The following is a 24,751-nucleotide window of genomic DNA, read 5'->3' as shown; positions in this document are numbered from 1 at the left end:
CCTAAATGGCAGTTTCTTACCTTAATTAGGTTTTAGATGCAAATCTCTGGACATTATTTGATTTCCTTTGTCCTTCATTCCTTTCTCTAGGGGTCATGGATACTCACAGGATAAAGATGATCCCTCAGATGTCACTGAAAATATTGCAAGAAGTGTTTTGTCTTTGTCAGCTTCTCTGAGCTATGAACAGACATGTTTGCTTACTTCTCTTTTGACCCACTAGAGACATAGAATGATATGGTTTCTCATAGGGATTTTTTTTTCAAAACAAGCAGAAACAGGTTGTTGAAGCAGGTCTTTAAAATCAGGTGGAAAAAACATCCTTAAGTCAGTGACTTAAGGTCACTTATGATCACTTGATTTTCTGGTTGACTGGCACTTTGCTGTGGATGTGAAACATGTGTTGTTAGATATCTCTAGATTGCAGAGACAACAGCCTAACTTCACAGGGAAAGGAACAGTAAAGATGCTCAAAGGATGCAAGTTCAGAGCTGCCTGATTAAACCTTGCCTAAGGGAATTTTGTCCCTTCTTGTGAATGGTCTACCTTTGTCTGCTGTGATGACTTTTCTTCTTTTTAGCAGATTATCCTGTAGCTTGCCTTGCCAGGGAGTTAAAGCTTCAGGCTGCCATTTGTATGGAGTTATTAAATATGGATGACCCTTGTGAAAGGGGTCTCTTGCATATGAAACCTGGTATTCTGGTCTTCTCTATTTCTAATATTTCTGTTCTTTCAGATATGCTAAATATACCTTTGAAGTTTCTTCTTGTGTAAAATACACTTTCACTGGTGAACACTGCAGCTGGAATTAGGAGATACTGGTTCCAGCTGGACACACAGAGCAGGCCATGTAATCATTCTTTGCCTCAATTTCCCCACGTGTAATGTCAAAACAGTAACATCCACCCTTCTCTGTGTAGCTCTTTGAGCTTTGTTCTGGGTCACTGACTAAGCCATAATGTAGTCTAGACCTTCTACAGTCTGGTGAGAAGCTCAGCTGGAAGGTATCTTGTCTGGGGATTCTGTGGATCCATAGGCAAGGAGTAGAGGCTTTCCTATTTCTGATCAGGAATTAATGGGGAGAAATATACCTCCATGTTAAAGAGACAAGACCAGCTATGTGAGTGCAGTCCTGCTTTCACAGAGTCAGAAAATCTGTGTCTTAAGCAGATCTGATGATTTCTTACCTGTGGTCAGTATGCCAGTAGCCCTTAAGTGTAAAGCCTTGATTTTTCAAGTAGTTCATGTAGTTGGCAGACCGATAGTTTAGCTGCCCAGACATGAATGACTGCAAGATGTGCAAGGAACTCCTCTGGCCAAAAACTCATTTCATGAAAGTCTTTTTTGATGCAAGGATATCAGGAAGGCTGGACTTTTCTAGCCTCCCTTTTGGGGTAAAGTGTGTAGGTTTTATGTTCTGCTAGACCTGGGGAGCTATGGAGGATCAGGAGGAAGGACGTTGTAAGAGATGGAAATCTCTTGCAGGTTTATGTAGCAGCCCTTCCCCTTGCTGGGCCAGGAACTAAGGGATGTATGTCTGTCCTGCAGGATGGCTGTAAATCTGATGGTAGAAGTATTTGGAGTAGGGGAGTTAAAATGCGAGCTGTTCTCAAAACTAAAATGTTTTGTGCTAAGATGCAACAGGCTGGCAATTATTTCCTTTTGTAAGAGCTAAGTTTCTAGGACGTGATCAATTTTGGCATCTGTTGGAAAGAGATCTGAAAGGTTTTACCTGTGCAGAACACAGGGATTCTCTTCTCAGTTTGGAGGTGATCCCAGAGCTTGACAAAAAATGGAATATTGAGTTTTGATCTGATAGACCTCCAAGGAGCCATATAAATCTCTTAAAAACCCCAAATAACCCCACACAAAACTGTCCGAGAAAGATTGTTTCAAGATGGCACAATTATAAAATACTCTGAAAGGCTGAATAGGGTTTTCCCCCCCTTCATGTGATATTTGGAGTTGAACTTTAGATACATCATTTTGAACATGGCCTTTTAAAGTAACTTGCTATTCTGGCCCTGTCATTTTTAGGGCTGTACAGGAAAACCAAAATGCCAGGGAAGGAGAGGAAATGAAAATGAAGAGTGGGGCTAAAGAGTAGGATTTGATCATCTTTGCAAGAAGTGGCATCATCTGTGAGAACAAAAGTCTTCAATTGCTGCAACTGGAGACAGCTTTTAGTCTCCAATTCTATTTTGCCCTGAGCCAGCCAGCCAAATAAAAACAGCAACATAAATCACTGCTGGCAGAACTTAACAGTTATGCAACGTCCAGTGCACCACATGCCTATTTTTAGATCAGTTTTACACTAGCAGAATTTACTTTATGAAATCTAAAAAGAATGTCTGTTCAGAGGCTGGGGATAAAGATGGTATTTAGAAAGCACAAAATGTAAAAACACTTAGTACAAGGATGCTCTAGCAAGCCCTGCTTTGGCAATACTGATATCCTTTCAAAAATGTTGGCTCGATTGGGCATGCTAATGAAGAGCAAGGGGTTTTTCATCAATAGCCCCTTGAATTTGTAATCTGCAATTGCTGTTTGAATGGTTAGCTATGCTGCCTTTACCCAAAGACCTAAACATCAGACTCACATACAACACTCATTATCCAAGACCAGATGTGCCTCTTCTCTCCTTTACATTTGACTTAATTCTCTTACTGTTGTAATTCTGCATTAGTTTGTAGTGTGCATAATCTTGTTCCCAAAGCTTTTTGTTCAGATTCAGAACAGGCAGTGATTGGGAAAAGTTTGACCTTTGAGCCTTTAGATATTCTAGCAGATGAAATGCAGTCCGCATAGTTAATGTGTCTCTGGGATTTCTGCCATAATTTTGACAGTTTTCAATCATGTCTCAAAGCAGTTTATTATTCTGACTGTTGCATGATCTGTATTGATCTTTTTTCCCCCCAAACCTTTCTTCTAGGTGACAATCTTGATGCCATCCATGACATAACTGTGGCGTACCCCCAAAACATTCCTCAGACAGAGAAGCACCTTTTGAGAGGAAACTTCCCAAAGGAGATTCACTTCCACGTCCAGAGATACCCCATAGAGACAGTGCCCACTTCTAAGGAGGAGCTGCAGCTTTGGTGCCGGAAGCGTTGGGAAGAGAAAGAGGAGAGACTGCGACACTTCTACGAAGGTGGAAAACGCTTCAGTGCAGCAGGGCAAAGCATTGTCCCGCCCTGTAAATCCGAGCTCAGGGTCCTGGCGGTGGAGTGCGCCTCGCTCCTCTACTGGACCGTGTTCCCGCTGGGAATGCTCGCTCTGCTGTACCTGTACAGCTTTGCACAGTGGTACTTTGCAGCCATGATCGTCTTTTTCGTTGTGCAGCAAAAGATATTTGGTGGGCTGGAACTCATTGAACTCGCTTGCCATCAGTATTTTAAAAAGCAACAGAAATTTCACGCCACGAAAGTAAAAATCAATTAGTTTCAGGGTAGAGGAAGGGTGGTTTTGAGATGCCCTGCAAATTTTATGCACAGGGAACAAATTTTGCATGAGAATTGTCTTTTACTATCGCCATTGTTAAACATTTGCACATGATCCTGTGAAGAGAAGGAAAAATGTTACTGCTACAGGTGCAAATGGTAGGTTTTAATCTCTGAATGTAAATTCAACATTGCTCTCACAAGCAGCTAGCAACTGCATTCTGCTGTCATTAAGAAACAAATTGCTGGATTACTGAACAATCATAAGGACATTAATAAATGTGACGTGCACTGAAGTTTCATCTAGAAACCCAAACAGTTCTGCAAAGAGGCAAATGTATGACTTGTTTAGTCACATTGGTGAAAAGTAAGCACTGAATTTGGAAAACTGGTAAGTTTTGATGGTAGGTGAAAGTTGAAGGAGTTGTTGTTCTTTTGTTTTCTATTTCAAATACTCAAACTTATTTTGAAGTGATATTTTTTCATAAGCTTTTCCAAACACTACTGAACTTACCAACTATTCAATTGTTCTGGCTTGGTCACTCAGGAGGATTTTTAAGCCTTGCAGTCTTGTGTCATAGTACAGAAAGCAGTACAGTGCTCACTCTGCCTCCATTTAAGTGTTTGTTGATTATTTAATAGACCTGTACAGCTAAGTTTTTATCTCTCACTGTTTCATACTGTTCTAGTCTCCCTGTTAGCTGTGGGAGACATGTTCCTACTGTAGTATGCAGAGCTGCAGGATAGGGGAGCTGGTTTTTTGTTGGTTTACTGATATTTTTTTCTCACAGAGGCAAAAATAGCTGTTTGTCTCTGAGTAATTGGAAAATGTTTTTCAAAAAGGTTTCCTTGTATCCTTCTAGACATTCTTTGCTTAAAAACATTTTATTTAGTTTTCAGAGTAGGCAAGACACCTTTTTTTCTTTTTTAAATTTTTTTTTAGTATTAATTTTGGTTTTCACATTGCTTCCTTTGGCATTTCACGAGTCGATGTACATAAGCAGGAAGACTGCTTGTTCCATGCATGTCAGACAGACCTGTTGAAATGCAATTACTCTCTTCTTGGTGGTACAAGAGATGGGTTTTAGATTTAGGGAAGAGCTGCATCTTCCCTTTGCATACTGGCTTTGTTTGCCTGATGATGTCATTACTTTTTCAACCTCCTTCGCAGCTTTTGGTACCTTCCCTTATTTTCATGACATTCATAAAACCCAAAGGCTTAATGACAAGGCACTTTCAAGTGTATCCCTTGTCATAAGTTATAAAAGTAATGTTCATGCTCACATAGAAAGAGACAAAAGCATTCCCAGCATTTTGGAGACACTTCGGGTCTTCTGGTTAAATTGTTTTGCAACCTCCAAAATTCTAGAAAACTTGATCAATTGTATTGCTGCAAAACCTTCCTGACTTACTAAATATTTGTTTATTATTGCATGAGGGCTTTTTTGAGCGGGACAGAGATGGCCTGGCTCCATTTGTTGAGTGGCGTTGCTGTGAAATGTGAAAGTCCAGAGTGTAAAATGTATCTCGTACTGTGCTGCATATCTTAAGTGTTTGGTCTGCATGGTGGACACACCTGTTTGCTTCTAAATTACAACACTAAGCATGTTGTCCAGTGTGTTTGTTTCAAAGACCATTTTTTGAACGAATCACCAGCCTCTATTCAACTGTCCCTTGCAAGGTGACAAGTCTTTTTTAATCTATGCTTATAATAACTAATTCTTTATTATGCGGAAACTACTTGAAGCCATCTGGTCTACTCCAAATTTTTTAATCCCTTTTTTCTTAAAAATAAATAAAAGTAGGTTTATATTTAGGATTATGTTTCTTAATGATTTTTTCATGTTTGTATTTGTGTACCTGACAACTGGTGTTGCATTGTCATGAGTGGAAGGAGGTCATTTCTGCGCCTTGAGGTCTTTTTTTAAAGCAGTTCTGTGATATCACAGGCATGGCTGCAGCTTAAACCTCCGCCTGGTTTTTCTTCAGCTTATACCCTGCACATTCAGGTAACCCACTGCAAGGGAAAACCTAAAAACCTCATTTGTGGTTAATGCAGAGGAGACCCAAAAGGCTTCTTCCAGTCTGTCCTGAGCCACGGCTGTGCTTTCATACCAGGAGTAACCATAGCCAGCCTATTCCAATAGCCTTAACATCATCTTCAGGAATGACTTCAGAGGACAGGTTCCATGTGTTGGTGACATAAAATACCAGCTATGCTTTTCTCAGTCGTTCAGAGAACTTTGTGGTGTCATAAGATGTACCAGGAACATCAGTGTGAGTCTTGGTCATGGCACTGTACAGGATTTATGTCTCTGTGTAATTAAAGTTGGGCTCTAAAAATGAAGTCAATGCAATCCATCGTTGACCCTTACAAGGCATTTTCTCCCAGCTGGAGCCAAACATATAACTGACTGTAATGTGGTAAAAACATCCTGCAAAATCTGTAATTCATCTTCCTCTCTCATGTGTTTGGATCAAAGAGAAAGAATAATCTGCTTGTCAGCTGGTAATGTCATGTTTGCCATGCCCAAGTCCATGATGCAGAGTGAATGAAAAGTGAAGAATCCTCCTTTCACAGGGAAGGGTGTTGGCTTTGTGTCTGATGTAAATGTTTAGATTACGTGCATCATTTTCCAGGTCAATTAGAAATGCAAGATGGGAAAAATGTTGACTAAAAACTAAAAGTTTTGTGGATAGAGAAGCTTCTTTGTTTAAAAGGCAATTAAGCAACTGGGGAAGATTTTTCTGTGAATGCTTTTTATCCCTCTGGTGAAAATATAGCTTTTTAATCAAAAGGTTGTCATACACAGATTTCTTGGACACTGCTTTGTTCCTACCCTGTCTCCCTTCTCAAAGATCACTGAGATGGCATTTAGGGATATGGTTTAATGGTGGACTTGGGAGTGCTGGGTTTGCAGTTAGACTCAGTGTTCTTTTCCACCTAAATCATTCTGTGATTCTGTGCTGGGTAAATCACTTGGAAATTTTTTCAATGCTGTTGGGATAAAGGTGCTAGTACTCCAGGAATCACAGAGCCCTTTTCCATGGGACAGGGATTGTCACTGGGTCTCATCTCACTCAGTGAAAGCAGGTTTGCTCCAGTTCACCTTTTCTCGTAGTCCCAGCAGCTGCCCCTCTGAGCTCTGTCTGCAGGGCCTACAGGTCTTGCTGGGTCTTGCATACATTGTTTAAGATCAAGGCTGTGCTTTAAGGATGCTGCTCCTCTTTGATCAATCAAGTACTTCCTCATCAGCATCAGGGGGTTTCTTTCTCTCTGCTCAGAACAGAAGGTTAAAATCCCACCATCTGTGTGTGTCGTCGGGCTCATCTGGGTAGCAGGATATCAGACCAAGACATTTTCCTCTTGACTTCAAAGCTTCAAGGCCCAAAGCTGGTCTGTAAGGTGTTGTCTTGATCATAGGAATGTAGTTCCTAGTTTTGTGCGTTGCATCAATCGGTATTGTTTAAAAAAGATCTATGTTTTTATAACTTGATTTTATATGTGCACTGTGTGAAAGGAAACACCAGGACACTACAAACCTACAGAAAGCCTTAGTTTTCAGATTTCACTGATGATATTATTAGAATGTTTTAACCATGTACCAGTTACTCTACAGCAACAATAAAGAACTGAAGTATTGCATGTGTTTAATTTTGTTGTTTCCTTTTTACTGCACCTGTGAGGAACAAACCTCACCTTCAGTCATATAGCTGGCTGGCTGGCTCGGGCAGACTGGTGTCTATTTCCATGCTTGACTCATGGATTGTGGCTATTGAGCCAGGGGAGTGGATTAACATTAATTTATATTTATTAATTAATATTAATGGATTAATAGATTAACACAGAAGCCAAAGGGGAGGAAATGTTAGGGATAACAGGGTAGAGGTGCTAGGGAAGGTGTTGGCTCCTGCCAGTGCTGTTGGGAGCGTGTTATCCTGCTTTAGAGGCTGAAGGAAAAGATCTGTATTAAAATCTTCAGCATTTTTTGAGAAAGTGAGGAGAGAAAGAATATCCTCCATGGGGTGGTTCCCAGGAGGATCATTGGAATGCCTTGGGAGCCTCTCTCTGTTCTTACCTGACAGGCTGCCCAACAGTGTTGGCATTGCCAACACAACAATGTGTCCCTGTAGCTGCTCAGGGTGCTGTCTCCTCTCTGTGCTCACATTTCTCATTTGATGTCCTGTGTTTAAAGACATGCAAATGGTTCCTCCTTATTTTCCTGGCAGCTGTGCAAGACCCTGAGTTCTTTAAGGACAGAATAATCCCTCACTGTCAGTTAGATTCCCACTGGCAGGCTGGGAAGCTACCCACCTTTCCAGGGAAGCTTGCAAAATCACTTGTAACAGTGCTGCCTTATGCAATCCATGTTTTGCCTGGCAGCCAGGTGCTCCCTCACCTTCCTGGCAAGGAACTGCCTCATCATCCCCCTCCCCACTGGCACAGTTAGTTTCCCTTCCCGATTATCCCCTGAAATTATTCAAGTGGAGTTGTTCTGCCTGCTGGTCTGTCCCGAGGTTTGCTTCCTACAGCTTTGCACCCCCTGCCAGTGCTGTTCAAAGAGCTCTCTGAAACTCAGCTCTGAACTCACTTCACTCAAGTGCCCTTTTTATAGCTGCCTAAGCAAAGCTCCCCACTTTCCCAGGGCTTTCCTTGGTGCTTTGTGGTGGGCACAAATCATCAGTCGCTGGGTCAGTCTCAAGGTCACAGCAGGGAAACCTTCCAGCACCTGAGGATCAGACAACGGTCCTGGACATGGGCAGGTCAAGGTCTGAACTTGTGCTGCTTCTCACATGCCTTAACACCAGTCCCTGCAGGAGAAGAACATTTAAAGGAAAAGCATTTAAAGGAAATGCCCTCAACAACCTCTTTTGGCAGCAAACAAAACTTTTCTGATTCCTTTATTGCTCTGTGCCTTCCTTCTCCTCTCTCTCTCCCAGGAGCAAGAGATGGGAAGGTTTTGGGACACCCTCTGTTGCTTGAAGCAGGAGAACAATGATCCTGGAGCCACTGTCCTGTGTGGATGAGGCTGTGCTGGCCAAGTTCACAAGGCAGTTGAGGACTGCTTGACACTGCAGGATCCTTGTACTCATCTGTCCCTGGAGAGACACACAAGGAGAGGGACTGGATCCAGTTCCTCTCACACACTGGGCTCTGGTGTGGGCACCTGCCAGCTGGTTCATCTGCACAAAAAATGTGAGATCCTCATGGCCAACACAAGGACAAAGAGGCATGGACCATCATCCCACAGGATCCCAGAGCTTCAGCCAGCAGCTGGGAAGTCAGAGAGGAGCACTTGGGAAAGGACTTGTTGACCAACAGCCCTCAGGTGGCCTTGGTGCTCTTATCAGAGATGCTGTGAGTGATGTGAGCCAAGGGTAGGGACAGAGCACAGGCACCCTTACTGCAGTCCAGGGCTGTGTCTGGCATCAGGCTCTAACACTCACCTGTGGGTTTGATGCTGCCTGTCCATCTGGGACAGGTATTATTCCTGGCCTCCAAGGCCTTGGCTGGGACTAAGTCCCCCCATCATGGACAGCAGAGTGCAGGATGCAGCAGGATAATGGCAGCAAATGTCACATGGCCAGCAGCAGTGAGGGCTGGCTGGATATTCCAGCTGCAGCAACCCAGCTGCCTGCCTGGGCTGTCCCTACCATGTGCTCTGCTCACCCACCCTGCCAGGAGTTCATCCTCCTGATTTGGTGGGGTTTTGTCTGGCACAACTGGGAGTGGGGGCTGATGTTCAGCTGTGATCTCTGCTCTCACAGCTCCTGCTCCATGTGAAGGATGTTGTGTGGTCTCAGAACATGGGGTGCCTCAGCCTTCATGCCCAGCCTGGCTTTAAATTAAGGTGTTGAAGCTCTCAGAATAGTCTGGTCTCCTTCTCTGCTCCCACACTGGGATGAGTGCCCAGGGGCAGGGCAGCTGCCTCATGCCTCTGTGGTCTATCACAGGGCTCTTGCAGCAGGGCAAGGGCAAGCCTGATCCTGCGGTCACTCTGTGGTCAAGTGTCACACCCAGTGGACATCTCCAGCCTCTCTACAGATGCTGTGCTCCTCTAGAGGTTTTGCTTTCTGCCTGCACTGAGGAAAGGGAGATTCTTTTCCAGGAGCCCCTGAGAAGCAGCACAAGGAGATGTTTTATGCAAGATCACAGCAAGGTGTTCAGGTCTGCCTCCTCACAACATGTGAAGGTTAAAGGCAGGCTCTCAGCTTTCCACTGCTAATGACAGAAAGTGCTTTGTGAGTGAGAGAGAGCATAATTAGGGATTAATGAGAAAGGAGCCTGTGGTTTTATTACCCGTTGGACATCAGTCCCGTGGATGAATAAGTGAGGTTGCATTAGCTGCTTCCTGCTGAGACTTTCCAGCAGGAAAGTCCTTAGCAGACTTTCTACATCATTTAAGGACAGGAGGCAGAGGAGGGCACTGCAGGAAAGGAGTGATGGGGCTTGTCCTCTGCTGCAGGCTGGGACAGGCCCCAGATCTGTGGCCCCTTGTGGGGGAATGTGGACCTTGGGGAAAAGACCTTGGGCTCTACTGTTGGCTCTGCCACTGCCCAGGGGCACGTGTCACACACCTCCTGCATCCCAGGTGGTTCAGCAAGACTGGAGACTTCTCCTCAGGTGGTGCCCAGTGGCAGCCGCAGCCTGTCAGGAGAGGCACAGCCTGGGTGCCAAAGCAGAGCAATTTGCTTATGTGAAGGTCAGAGCAGATCCCACCACTTTGGGTCGAGCCTTTTGCCCTGCTTCAGCCTGAATCCAACAATGAAGGAAACCACAAGAGATCAAATAAAAACAGGAATAAAACCAGGGAGGTTAAACACCTCATCTTGAATTAGCTTCATCATTCCTAGCCATTGCATAAAAGCTATTAAAGTTATTACAGGACATGCTGGATGCTGGCACAGCAGGAACAACAAATATAGGTAGAGTGGTCCTTGTCATAAATATCACTCAAGCCGTTTTGACAGCCCTCTGCCATCATGACGCTGCTCGCAGCCAGCCTGGCTGAGCGATGCCAAGCCATGGGTGCAGATGATGGGAACAGCTCCTTCTCTCTCTAAATGACACAAGGCTTGCATCCTCAAGGAAAGAAACCTCCTGCTGTGGGGCAGACCTGCTTTCCCTGGGTCCTCTCCATGGGGATCTCGCTGCAAGCGCCGCAAGGAACCAGAGGCCGGGATTTAAAAACCACGGCACAAAAAGAAATCATCCCACTTGTGCATGCATTTGTCAAGTCTATTAATAATGTGCTTCACACTCTACTTGTAATGCTCCTTTTAATGATTACTCTGCATTTTGCCACTTAGCCATTGCAGTCACATCTAAGTCCTAAAGTTATCAGACATTCATCTTGTAAGATCACAGCCCGACTCCTCTGATGTCTCACTCTGTAATACCAAGACATCTTTATTGCCAAGCACATGGGCTTTTCAAGCCTGACACAGCACAGAGATATGTGCTTTTGCTGCTCTGTTAGCTAAGTCAGGTGCCTTTTCCAGTGAAAGACCATTGCACCCCCCAGTATAAAGTCCTCTGGTTAACCCTTGTCTACCAAATGCTCTGACACATCCAGTTAGGAAATTAAGCCAACTTTTAGCTCAGTGTTTCCAAATTCTAATCCTCCCATTCTACCACATCTCCCTGAACAGAGGGGAGAATTAGAAAAGGGGGCCTTGCCCCACACACCAGCAGTGATGGGCAGAGCAGACAGGTCACCCTGAACCTGGAGTACTTCCAGGGCCATCGACCCTCACTGAGTCACTCATTAAGATGATGCAGCAGGAAGTCATTGAAAACAGAAGACAATGGGAATAAAATGAAGAGCAAGGCATCCATTCACACCCTTGGCAGAGGCATTTTTGTTCCTGGTCCCTGCCTGCCTGCAGGGAGGACGGGTGCTGCTTATTAGACAGGTTATGTAATTGAAGTGGTCTATATTTATCCAGAGAGCATGGCGTACACACCTCGAGGGTCAGAAGCCCAGCAGTTTGGAGAACATTAGCTCCACTAATGAATCAGCAGGGAGAAGGACCTAAAAATATGACTCGGCTGCAGAAGGACATCATCGAGTGGCTCGGGGAGACAAGGTCAGGAGGTCCTGATGTGCCCTTCCAGCTCTGGCTGGCATGGTGATGCTGTGCTCAGGTGGTTATTGCCTCAGAAAAGGCAAAATCCACTGTGTGCTAAACTCCTTTCAGACTTTGGCTGTGGTGTTGGATGTTGAGCAGTGCCTAAAGGAGGAGCGAGACCCCCAGTCCATGCCATAACCACTGTATTGTAAAGTCGGCTTCCATTTTACATCATTTTCCCTCTGAGCCTGAAACCTCCACGCTCATGAGATCTATCCTCCTTTTTAGAGCGTAGAACCACTAAAAATGCTTGATTTCCTTCAGGGTCAGGGTAGTCCTTGGCTGGTTCCAGACATGGAAGCTGGTCTGTGCTCTGTGCACTGAGCCCTGCTGTAGGTGCTGGTCAGACATGAGCTTTGTGCCTGCTCCTCAGCACTGGGGAAACTCAGAGCAGGCTCTTCTTCATCATGCTCGGTGCCCAGGCTTCAGGAGCAGCTGTGCCACCCCACAGTCCCCCAGCTGTCATCACAGTGAGGAAGCTGCAGCACATCAGCAGTGGCCCACAGTCAGACTGGAGACACGGAGGTGAGCCAGCAGCTGCAGGGGTGTTTCTGCTGCTTTGCATGGAGAGAGATGGCTGGTGAGAGTTGTTTTTAGGGAACTGGAGAGGGTGGAAGGAAATAACAGATAGTCTATGTTTTCTTGGTTTTCTGCTATTGTCAGTGAATTTGTTTGCCTGTGGTGCTGGGGAGCCCAGCTCAGTGCCTTGGTTTACTTAGGGCAGTGTAGGCAAACAGTGGCCCTTACCCCATGCTGTGTTTGTGCAGTGTCCACACTGTCATTTACCTTTTTAAGATCCTGAATACTGTGCCCTGGACCAAATTCTGCCTTCTTGTAGACAGGTTGGTGGACCTGCCTGCCCAGGGCAGAGACCAGAGCCTGGACACTCAGCCTGTCCCCTGAGGCTGGCCATGGCCCCAGTGGCTGTGCATTCCTGCCAGGAATGTTCTGGTCCTTGGTTCCTCATGATTCAGATGAGCTCTGAGCCCTGCCTACCACTTGGCAGACATTGAAACTATAGAGGGGTAGATTTACACCTCTATACTATCTATACCATTATATTTATCAGAGCTGCTTACTGACTTACTGACCCCTCTCAGCCAGAACTGATGTCCCTCCGTGGGGTTTGCAGAGCAGTGGTACTTGATTCAAATGCTGCACTCCCAGGGGCTCCCTCTGATCCACCTGGAGCATCCATGCTTTGTTATGGTTCAGAAAAGCTTGGTCAGACAGTGCTCTCTCGCTGGTATTTTTGTGTGATTCTGAGGAACAGCTCTCCCCCATGGAAGTTAGGGTGGAGGTTACCTACAGGAACAGTACAGCTTCCCAGCTGCTCCAGCTGCTATAAACCAAGCCTTTAGAGGAGGATCCTGCTGATCCTGAGGAGCAGCAGTGTCTTGGGGGCAGTACAGGAAGAGGTCAGAGAGAGGAGTGCAGGCAGGTGCAGTCACTGTGTTGGTGCTCCATGTGCAGCTCTGCAGCCAGGTACAAGCTGGGATCCTCCTGTTCCCCACGCCTGGAGATGCTGGCAGCCCTGATGGCCAGCACAGGCCCCTGGAGAAGGACCAGGAGGTGAACACCAGTGGTCACATGTGTGCTGTGGGCCCAGGGCACAGGTAAGGCATTAATCTGTGCAGTGCACAGTCTCAGTCCTACCATCAGTGTAAAACTTTGGTGCGTTTAACACAAACCACAGGAGGATGTGCTCCCATCACACTCTTACTTCTTGTCTGTGGGGGTCTCTGTGGTCACTGCAAAGTCCACCCAAGCCACTGGATCTGTCCTTCTGGGCTCACACTTGGTCAAGCACCTGAGTGCCACCTCCTCTTGTTCCCAGCAATGCCACTGGCTGAGGCTGTGACCCAAGCCACCACCACATGGATGCACTGGCCAGCATCCCTGGCCTCTCTGGGATCAGGCTCTGTCCCACAGCAAACAAGGAAAAGGACTGATTCAAACACAGCCATGGGGCTCGTCTGCCCACTGCATATTTCCTGATCTAGGTAATTTATTTGGAAGAGTTGGTCCTGGCAGAGATGTTTGAGTACATTTTTCTGCTCCCTCTCTGCTGATAACTCAGCTGCCACAGCAGCTCCTCCTCCCCTGGCCCCACAGCTCCTGGACAGACTCACAAGGCACATCCTTCTCCTGCAGTGTCTGCCAAAATTGCTTTTTATTTTTAAACCCTGGGACACAAAAGCCATACCTTTATCATTTGCCTGCAGTCCCAGCAGCTCCTCATTAAATAACCACCGATCATCAAATGAATCTGACAGGCCCCAAAAGTAAGGGAGATCCAGATGCCCAGTGTGCCCACAGCTGGTCCCAGCTCCCTGTGGCTTCAAAATATGGGGGGGTCTCCTCCCTGTGGGGTAGGGAGAAGGGCTGTCAGGAGCCCAAAGGAATGGTGAGCTTCTGCCTTTCCACTCCAACCTGGGGGCAGGTGGCTGCAAGGACTGAGTTTATTCCAGCCCCCCCCGAATTTATACAGACAAACAATAATAATGGTTCTTTACAGGGGGTTATTGAGATGGAAAAGAGGCAAACTGGATTATGGTCTGTGCAATTTCATATTCCTCTTCCATGACACAATTTAAATAATCCTTTTTCTTAATTTATTTTTAATCTCTGTAGCACAGACCTTGAGGGAGGATGTCACCAGAGCAGGAGGACTACCAGACATTGGTCAGCTGAGTGTGAGGAGGTAAGTGTCCATGGGGAATTTGGGTGCCAACCTGACCCCAGATAGAGAGGATTTGAAGGGAGAGATGGATCGTGCAGGGATATTGATGCAGCTCTCTGTCCAGGGCAAACCTCAGTCTGATCTGTCCTTAAATGCCCGAATTTTCAGAAGTGTTTGACTCGATGTGTGAAGCTTGTGCTTTGGTTGGGATTAGCTCCCAGCTGCTTTCTCCAGCCACCAGCCTTGCTACAGCCTCTCCCAGGGGAAAGGCCACTCTGTATTTTGGGAGAAATCATGCAAAGGTTGGTACATGCAAAGAGGGACTCCCTTTCATCCCCATCGGATGTGAAACATTCCAAAGAACTCAGCAGTGGGAAATCGGGAATCACACCTGAGAGAGGTGACAGGGGAAAACGTGGTCACTGGTGGTTGTTCAGGGCCAGGAGTCTGCTTTCTGGAACAGGCTAGAGCTGGACCTGCAGCAAATTTACATCTTGACAAGGATGCTCAGGAATCCCTGCTGGGGTTCACGTCACCCTGAGACAGGCACCAGCTGATACATAAATGAACTGGGTTTTCCCCCCAGCTTTCACAAAGGCTGGTGCTGGGCTCTGTAATTGCACAAAGTTTTAGTACAGCTCCTGTCTTGACTAAATATCTTCAGGCATCGCTAATTAAATTGAATTTACTGGGATGACAAGTGTCTCTCTCTTCTGAGCCGCAGATGTTGTAACTGCAGCTCAGGCTCCAGCACAGCCTGTTTGGACCTGCTGCAGGACCCTCAGGCTTCCCTGGCTCAGGGGTATTGCTGGGTGCCTTTCCCAGTGTGAAAACCAAGGGGCAGACCTGGGATCAGCCCAGCACAGTTTTTATTTCTGCAGATAACTCAGATGGCCACAGATCTGTCTGTAGATCCTTTGTCCTCGTCTACATGCCCAGTGGGGAGAGTTAATAATAGATGTTGGATGCTGCAGGAAGATGCAGAATTTAAATGAATTCCCCTTCCTTTTCAGTAATAAAAATGTTTCTCCCCTAAGAGTCCCTTGATTAATTGATCCGGCAATTGACAAACCAAGGATGGGAACGCATAAAATCCAATAGAAAGGGATGAAAATAGCATTATGTACCATCTGATGCAGTCAGCAATGTCACGCAACCAAATGACGGCAGAAAAATGGGGCCTTGGGCTGGAGGAGCCTTCATTAAGATGTGGCATGGGTATTATTAAGTAAAAGAACATTGATTTTGTTTGAAAGATTTGGCCATCCATATTAAATATAATCTCCGTAATGTAATCTCGGGAGTTGCTTTAAATGTCAGCGTCACTTGGCTGCATCTGCTTGCTGGGACTGCTGCTCCAAAATGAAGATGAAAACTTCATTCTCCATCACCCATTGTGCCCCGTTAGCAGCTTGATAGGCTGAACCCGTGCAGGGAACATCAGCATATGGGTTCCCCACAGGGAATACGGCTGTGCCAGGAAGGCCCGTACATCTAAAGCATATGTGACTGTAACAAAACAAGTCATTTACTGAGGCAGAGGCAGCCAACACACAGGATATTTCAAAGCCAAAAATTGCTTTTAACTCTGGGCTTTCATGTGAGACTTGAACACCTGGCTAAATTCTCAGCAGCAATTAACTCACGTAGCTCTTATCAAAGTCCTTGGAAGCTGAACCCCCTATCCAAAGTCCAATCTGACAAATTCTGATAAAGATTTTTCTTTTTTTTTCTGTCTCACACATGTCCAGATCCAGCAATGGCCTCTCAGGGGTGCTATGGGTGTGTGTGGGCTCACTGGAGAGAGGTGGCACTTGCTGATGTCCCCATAGCTCATCAGAGAAGCTGATGCTCCAAGACTGGGGAAGAGCACCATGGAACTCACAGCCCTGCAGCACAGCTGATGCCAGGGTCCTCACCCAGGTGAGTGTTTCCACTGAAGAATGGTGCACGGTACCACTGGTCCCAGCTGGGAGCATGGGCACTGTCCCAAAGAGCCATGAATCTCACATCTGCCAGACCTTAGAGGAGTGGGGATGGCATTCCCTGGGCCACAGTGTGGGAAAGAGGTGAGGAGGAGGATCTCTGGTGGGGACATGAGGCCAAAACCCAGCAATGGTTGGTAGGAGTGCTCTTTGCTGGCTGCCAGGGGCAGTCAGAGATACAGCCCAGCATGTGCAAAAGACTCTCGCTGCCAGAGACAGAGAAGATTCTATGACGGGAGGGACCATGGGCTCAAAAGCACCTGGGAAAGCATTAGTAATACCAAGGGAAATTGGGGACTTTGGATGCAGTTATTCCTGCCTCCCATGGTCCAGTGGGCACAGAGAAGGCAGTGGTGTGAAGAGCAGGTGCCTGAGCACATGGACTGCACTGCTCTGCTAAAGGACCTCAACAAAAGGCATCAAAACAATTTCCTTGAGAATCAGAAGTGTCCAGACACAGCTGAAGGCACCAAGCCACTTGACTGTAATGGAGTCAATTTTTCTCCTTCAAAGTGCAGCATAGCCATGCACCAGCAGAGTTACTTTTATTCCCTGCCAGCTGTTGAAAGCCATTTCTGTGGCTCCCTCTCCATGCCCTTTCCCACCATCCCACAGTCACCATTTGATTGCCCACTTGAGCACTTGGGACCTGAATGACAAAGAAACAGGAAGTTATCACTCCAGTCTGGCGGGGTCAGGAAGGAATCCTGTATGGGTGGGGGCTGGCAGGAGATGGGGAGGGGGGTCAGTGGCAGCAGTCACATGTGGCAGGGCTCTCCCCATGTCTGTCCAACTGGAGCTCTGCTCTGTGTGTTGCCTGTGGTTGTGGGGCCACAGCAACCATGAGCTGGGCCTTCATGTGGTGAGAAAAGAAAGCAGGGTCCAAGGGAAAAGCAGGCACACTGACAGAAGAAGACCCTTTGGAGGCCCAGAAAACCTTTCTAGTGCCAAGCTCCTCAACACCATCCTGCTGGAGATTTTAGGGTTTGTGAGTACAGACCCTTGTGGTTTTGCCCTAATTTTATTCTTCGCCCAAGAGCCCCTTTTCGGGGGCTGTGCAAACCTTTGCTCTGACCAGCTTCTACCTGGCCTGGTGTGGGAACAAAACAATCCCTCCCATAGATGGAAAAATTGACTGTATTTCCATCTCTGTTGTGACTGTGAAAAAAGAAACGAGATAAAATCACTCTCAAGATCACCCTGGGCATAGCCCATGTTGTTCTAAGGTAACTCTGAACTGCTGGGCTTGAAACAAAAGGGGCTTTCCCCCACATCTTTCCCCACAGTAGGAAAGAAGGAGCAGCATTACTTTTCCCTATGGAAAAGGACCTGCCTGTGACCTGTGTCACCACAGCTGTGACTCTATGGATCAAAGGTAGAGCTCGCCATTTGGGGCACAGATGAGGAACAAAGTCTTTCCTCCCCTCACAATCAGCCCTAGGGGGTGTCTGAAGGAAACACAAACACAACCTCCCTTGGAAAAAAAAAAAAAAAAAAAAAAAAAGAAGAGGAGAAGAAGAAGGAGGAGAAAATGGAAAGAAAATAGGTTTGTGCTGCTTGGGTGAGTCTGGTTATTTTGAAAAGCCACAGAGCACAAAGGTGAGGACATACATGGAAAGCAAAATGCAGGAGCTTTTGTGTGGTGCCACCAATTTTCCTTCCTTTCACTCAGAAAGGAGCTGCCTGGATGTGCGGTGGTACAATCTGCTCTTTCAAATGGCTGAGTCAAATACCAGCTAAATTACAAAGAGTTGTACAGAGACATGAAGGACACATAATGACAATATTTTGTCATTCCTCTCTCAGATGGATGTGGAAAATGTGAAGGAGAGAAAATAATTACATTAGGGTTCAGATAGGATTTTGATAGCAGTTATTAAATGAAATGTAAAGGTTATTTTCCAACCCAAACCCTGAATGCTGCTCCAAGCATGAACAGACTGGCAAATAATCTGAATTTTTCCATTTTCTTGGTATTGTTCCTATGGACGTGTTTACCACATAGTCTGGCATTGCAAACTTAAATTTTAAAAAAGGAAAGGAAAAGAACAAGTATTTTGCTGGGTACCCAGGCAAAACACATACTGACAGAGCAAGGGCTGGATTTGCTATTTCATTGCCAGGACACCTTCCTCTGGGATAAGAGTAGCAATGGGCAGAATTGGAATTCAGACTATATGAAACAGAGTATTCTGTTTCCACTCTTGGCACTTCAGCTCTTCAACCCTGAATACAAGCTGCAGCAGATACTTGGCATTCAGAGAAGGAAATGTGCCTGGTGTTGTCCAAACCTGGCTGAAAAGCCTCTGTATTGGTGCCTGTTGACTCTGATAGTTGGTCTCAGGCACAGGCAGCCAGAGCAGGCAGGCAGGAGGCTGGCAGGGCTTCTGGAGACATCCAGGCAGCCCTCATACCTGAATTCATAGGAAGCTCCTGCATGCCCAGTTTCTGGTTTTTAATCTGGCCAAGTTTACACTGGATTCAGCTGTGCCTAGATCTTGTCTGAGAAGAGGAAAGAAAAGGGCTTCTTGTTGCTCCAACCAGAAAAGTCAGTCTTGAAATCAGTCCACCAGCCCTAGTGAGGTGATTGACATTGCAGAGAGGAACCATCAGCCCCACCACCTTCTGCCTTGCATCCCAGTGTGCAGGGAGCACTTCCCACAGTGTTCAACACCAGCTGCCCCTTCTTCCATCACACTGGGCTTCTTATTTCTGAACACCTCCTCAGAGTGAATTGTTTCAGATCCTCCTCTCCAGCTGTGTTTTTATCTAGGGTTTCTTCCACTCTGTTGTTCTGTTTTGTCTGTCAGGGCTGGTCCCATGTCACCTGTGAATAACTCAGCTTGAGGTCATCTGTGATTTCATCTACCTGGTAGTCAAAAACCAGTTGTGATCCTTCCAGTGTTTTTGGGACCAGAACTGACTATTCCATCTGCCTGGCAAGATTTTCCTCTCTAAAACCTTTCTGTAATCTGCAGTGCTTGGGGCACTGGCAGCTGATGCTGGTTTTTGCGAATGAGCAGTGGTTCCCGTGGCAGAAGGTGAGTGTGGAGCAGGGCAGTAAAGGTGATTGATGGCCACAGTGGTTATTTTCCATAGTGGGGCAGAGACTGTGTTCAGTAGCACTCCTTTCCTCTTACTGCAATGTGGTTGTGGTGTTGGCTTTTGCTGACCTGTGGGCTCAATATCGAGGCCTTGATTAACAATGTGCCTTCCTTCTCTTCTCTTCAAAGCCTTTTCTTCTTTTCCCATTTCTGAGGAGCCCAACACTGAAAGATCATAGAATCGTGGAATGGTTTGGGTTGGAAGTGTCCTTAAAGATCCCAAGCCAAATCTAGACAGTGACACCAAGCTGAGGTTACCTACACAAGCTCCTGCTTGCTCATCCTTCCTGGGTGAGTGGGGCATCCTGCAGCATTCCAGTTGTCTGTAACATTGTCACCATATTATTTTTGGTGCTATCCACCACGAGCATCATGCACAGTAGTAGTCATACTATTGCTGTGAGAGCCTGGGAAGCAGCATGTGCTGTCAGTGACACACCAGCAGCTCCCTCCCTTCCCAGATGGGGTATTTAGGTATTTAGCCTCCCTTACGAGCTTCCCCTGGCTGCTGCCATTCCCTGGCACTGGTGAGGGTAGAAGGATGCTGCCACCTCCCCCAGAGTGGGTTGCCCATCTGTATGCTGTGCGTGGCTGTCACAGATTTCAGACATAGCATCATCTGAGAAACGCCAGAGGAAAATGCTGAACCACGAAGTATTAAGAGGAAAAGGTTAAAGACCTCTCCCAGCAGCCCTGCGTGCCCTGCCCGAGTGAGAGGCTCTGACTGCAGCCCCCCCGCCCACCGTGGTGCCGAGCTCCTGCTCGATGCCACATTTCTGTGTCCCGGAATGTGCGCAGGGAGGACTGGCTGCGCTCCTCGGAGCTGTGCACGGAATGATGATGAAGTGGCATCGTCATGGCAACACGTGCAGATTTCCTGGTCGCGTAGCAACCTGATGCAGGCTGATGTAAGCTGTGTGCTGGCTTCCTCTGCTGGCTGCCCTCCTCCGATGTGTCTGAGAGATTTGTGGTGCCTTTGGTCGGGGTTTTTCATCCGTTGGACGTGCCATGACATCAGAATGATGAGGATGTTGTTCTGTGTGTGCACAGAGGGGAAGGGATCGGGATTATCTCCTCTGAGAGCCCTCGTCCCTGGAGCTGTCTTGCTCAGGGGCACTAATGTGCACAGCTTGTTTTTAGGGGCTTGATAGTACTTAATCTTGTACTTACTGTAACTGCTCTGTGTAATACAGACCTCAGGAGACACAAAGGTGCCTTTAAGTGATTTTGTCTCAAGCTATCCCTCTTGATTTTTGCATTAGTCTTGTCAGAGGTACAATATTTTTGGGCATGAAGCAGCTGTAAACAGGTCTGATTTTTTCACAGCATGACAGCACATCAGAGCTGTAAGGCCTGATTTTGTGCAGACCAGGTACCTGCAGAGCTGACTGGCCTGTTAGCTGTTTCATGGGTCATCTGCAGTACAGCAGGACTAAATCCTTGTTCACAGTCACACTAAATCTCTGTACACAATGTGAAATGGCAAGAGCCTACAACATCCTTCTGGCTTAAGGGTATGTTCCTTTATATGGAGCAGAAAAATATCTTTACAGTGATGGGTGTGGCTTCAGTCTCTGCTGATGGCCAAATCAGGATCTCCAGATGCCAGAGGTGTCTGCTAAATGAGTCTCAGTTCAGTGACAGTGAGGACCCAGGTAAGATGCAGAAGGTAGCTCATTAAAAGCTTATGTTGCATCTGTTGCCTCCTTGCTTTGGAAAGTTGCTTTGGAAAATCTGGTCCTCAGCACTGAGAAGCAAATTAGCACTTTGATTGCCAGTGGCCTTAGTGGAAGGTGTTAATTCAATTAGCACAAAGTGCTTGGACTTTTGGACAACTCTGCTCTGTTGCAGATCACGGGGAGGCAGCTCCTGTGAGCCACAACACCAAACAGCCAGGGAAATGTGCTTGGAGAGGAGTGTCCAAGGGCTCTACTCCTGCTGGTCAGCACATGTGTAAATTAGTCAGAACGGGTCTTGTAGGAAAAGCAAAACTCCTCAGGCTCCTCCATTGCCCTGGTAAGGGTGAGAAAGAGTCCCAGGCTGACATGGGGAGCTTTGTGTCTGGCATCTCTTCTAAGGCTATGGTGGGTTCTCAATCATGTGGACCCCTGTGGTGAACTTCAGCTGGAATCCCATTTGGGAATAAAGAGCAACAGCACAAAGAAGGAGAAGCTGAGCAACAGCACAAAGCTGGGGAATCAACATCATTCAGTAAGTCCTTCCAGATCTACTGGACTATCCATTTCTGCCTGCTTAGCCCCTGCATAGACCAATGGAAATGATGAAATACTTCTGGTGATGCTCCATATGGCCCAAGGAGCAAAGCAGAGAGAGACAGCCTGGAAGAGGGAAGGGGCAGCGAGCCTTTAATGGGTCAGAATCTGCATTACCAGGGTAACAGACAGGGAGAGGGCAGTCCTGGGGAGGCCAGGACCACCTCCAGTCAGCCACTCACCCTTGCTGAGAGAAGGGGGGAGATAAAGGCCTCCTGCTTATAGACTCATGCTTGTATGTTTTTGTGCTCTGTGGGATAAGAAGAGTGGGCACTCGGCAAAATATGCCATCCATGCCATTGTTCATGAGCAGACAATGCCCTCAGTGATTTGGGAGAGGTGGAGTATAAAGGAAAAGTGTCCCCTGGCTCAACCAGGAAATCCATGCATGTCCCAATAATTCCAGAATTTAAGAAGGGCCAATAATGATAAATAAATAAGTAAATAACATAATAAATAATAAATAAAAAATCTTGCTGTCAGTTGCATCAATATGACACTGCCAGTCCTGCAAAGAAGTGCTTCAAAAGATCCAGAAGAGATTTGTTTCCCAGGTTTCTCATCATCGGGTCCAGGAGATGCAGATGAAGAAAGCTGTAAGAAGATTGAGCTGAAGGCTTTAATCATCCCAAAGACAGATGGAAAGGCTGTATAGATCACTTCTTAAACATGCAGGGTGTTTTTTAGAGACAGCAGTCTCCAAACAGCTCTTCCACATGATCAATGGTAGTAAAAAAGGAATCCATCACTATTTGGCTTCAGGCTTTTCACTCAAAACCATGTTTTATACTGTGTTTGCTCACAGAAGGAAAAAAAAAAATTACTTCAACAAAGGCTTTATTTATTAGCCAGTAAATTGTACAGAACCTGAAAAATGAGCACACCAAATTGGTGGTGCCTTTCCCCAGGTCACTCGGACATGAGTTCCCAAGGGCTGATGCCAGACAGGCAGTCAGGCCCAGCAGTCAAAGAGTTAACTCTTGCCCTGAAGCAGCCCCTTCTGGAATCTGCTTTTTTGCTATTTTTCAGGGATTATCATCACACAGAAATTTCCTCCTGGGAAGCCTGTGTTTCTGGAGTGAAAATCAAAAGAGCCTTCCTAGATGCCTGCTTGTCATGTGCTGTGAAAGTGCCAAACTAAACAAAATTACTGTTGTCTTTTAAGACATGCCTAGGAGAGGCTGTGGCAGGCTTTTAAAAAGCCCCTTCAGTGCCACAGACCTTGACAGCACAGTTCTTCCTCCTCTCATCCCTTACCTATCACCTCTCTTTCCAATAACTTACAAATGGAGAGTCTCCTTTTCTCACTTTATTTTTTTTTTTTTAATTTGTTCTCTTTTCCTTTTGCATATTAAAAACACTTCATTTGTTATTTCTTTTCCATCCTGTCCTGTCCCATTTGGTCAAGTAATTTCTTTGAAGGGTTACACCTGGGGCAGTACCTCCAGCTTCACTCACACAGATGCCCCAGACCTGAGGCTGTATGGCTCAGGTCAGGATACTTGGATTGCTCACATGGGAGCATTTTCTCCCCAGTGCAACATTTTTGGCTGAAAACTGACTTCATTGTTGCCAAAGAGGTGACATTTCTGTCAGAAAGGCAGCTTTTCCATCAACACTCTCAAACACCTGGAAACAACGTGGTAGAGGACATGATAGATTTGTTATCCCTTGGGGTAACAAATACTGATGTACCGATGCTTATGAACCCCTTGGAGGTGCCTGGATGGCCAAACCTGCACCCATCTGGCAGTGGAAGGTCTGTCCCTGCAGCCTTCCTTGCTTCCTTGCAAGGCCACCAGCAGGTCTCCAACATGAGGCCACCAGGAAGGGTTTGGGTCCTGTCAGGATCCACCTTGACTTCCCTGCCTCCCACCACGGGCCTGCTACAGCCACAGTGTTTGGGGAACATTTGCAGTAAGAACAGGGATGAAGGTCGGTGTTACCAGAGCCATCACGAGGAGGAGCTTATCCTCTTGTCTTAACAGTGCCAAAGTAGTGCAGGCATTGCATCAGCAAGGACTGGAAACAAAAACTGGTTTGCAAACTGGTTTGATGCCAGCCACCGGTATTGGACCAATTCTTGCAGGCTACAGCCACAAAAACTCTGTATGAAGCTTGGGGAATTTTAGTATTTTTAATATTCTACAAACACAAATGACTCCTTCGGTGGGCAAATGCCACCTCATCCTCAGGCTTCTTACGAGGCATAAAACCTGCCCTGGGGGGTGTATCACAAAACCGCTGGAAACCACAAGGAGGTAAGAAAGCTTGACTTGTTTACAGCCCCTCTTCTGCTGGCTGTTGTGTTTGGGTGAATGGTTTATTATCTTCTGCCTAATTGCCTTGCTCCCAGCCCATTCACAGAGAATGTGGGAGCAGCACCAGCCTGCCTCCCTCCCCTGAGTGGAAATAACAGTGCTGGCAGATGACATTTGCAGGGGGTTTTTTGAGGGAAGGGAAAAATTGTTCCTTTTATTTTTTGTTTATGAAAGACTGAGAAAAGTCTCTCTGTTTGCAGATTGATCTGTTTGCTTTAGTTTTGTCCCATTTAATTGATTTCCTGTAAACCAGACACAACCAGCTTTGTGGAGGAGACCTCTTCCACGCTCTCTGAATCAAGCTTGTTCTAGAAAAGAGGGAATGCATCCTGGGACAATGGCAGGCAGAGGCTGTTCTTACCTCTGCACTGCCAAGCCAGCAGCCCTCACCATCTGTGCTGGACAGGGCATTGCCCATGGGGGTGACTACAGCTCCTTGGTTGTACTTCTTGCCATTTCCCTCTTGGGAAGGGCAACATATTCTAGAGACAGCCCTGCAGATGTTGTGACTCCTTCACACAGTGGCTGAGCTGAGGAGATTCAGGATATCTGTGACTTTTTCCAGCTATCTCACAGTTTGGGGTTGAAGATGTTTGAATTCTTCATTTTTATTTCTTTTTCTTTTTCATGAATGCAACATGGGGATGATTCTGGCTTTTGGAAGGGAGACACTGCCATTGCTATTGCTTTTATTATTGATTGATTATTGATTAATTGATTGCTGCTTGAACACCTCCAGGGATGGGCCATCCACAGCTTCTGTGGGTAGCCTGTTGCAGTGCCTCACCTCCCTCAGAGTGAAGAATTTCTTC

At 46.4% G+C, this 24,751-nt stretch overlaps 1 protein-coding gene across 2 annotated transcripts in view; it reads left to right on the top strand.

Annotated features, from left to right (window-relative positions):
* The window catches only part of LCLAT1 (lysocardiolipin acyltransferase 1), a 112,032-nt gene extending 104,937 nt beyond the window's left edge, over positions 1–7,095 (top strand). For both annotated transcript variants that reach the window (XM_058835372.1, XM_058835373.1), the window contains one exon: positions 2,933–7,095. In XM_058835372.1, the coding sequence (XP_058691355.1) occupies positions 2,933–3,441 (509 nt within the window). In that variant the 3' untranslated portion in view covers positions 3,442–7,095. The remainder of the gene's footprint in view (positions 1–2,932) is intronic.
* Positions 7,096–24,751: the final 17,656 nt, after the last annotated feature.

This window comes from Poecile atricapillus, chromosome 3 (assembly GCF_030490865.1).
Source record: "Poecile atricapillus isolate bPoeAtr1 chromosome 3, bPoeAtr1.hap1, whole genome shotgun sequence".
Taxonomy (NCBI): Eukaryota; Metazoa; Chordata; class Aves; order Passeriformes; family Paridae; genus Poecile; species Poecile atricapillus.
This window is presented reverse-complemented; position numbering and strand designations above follow the sequence as displayed.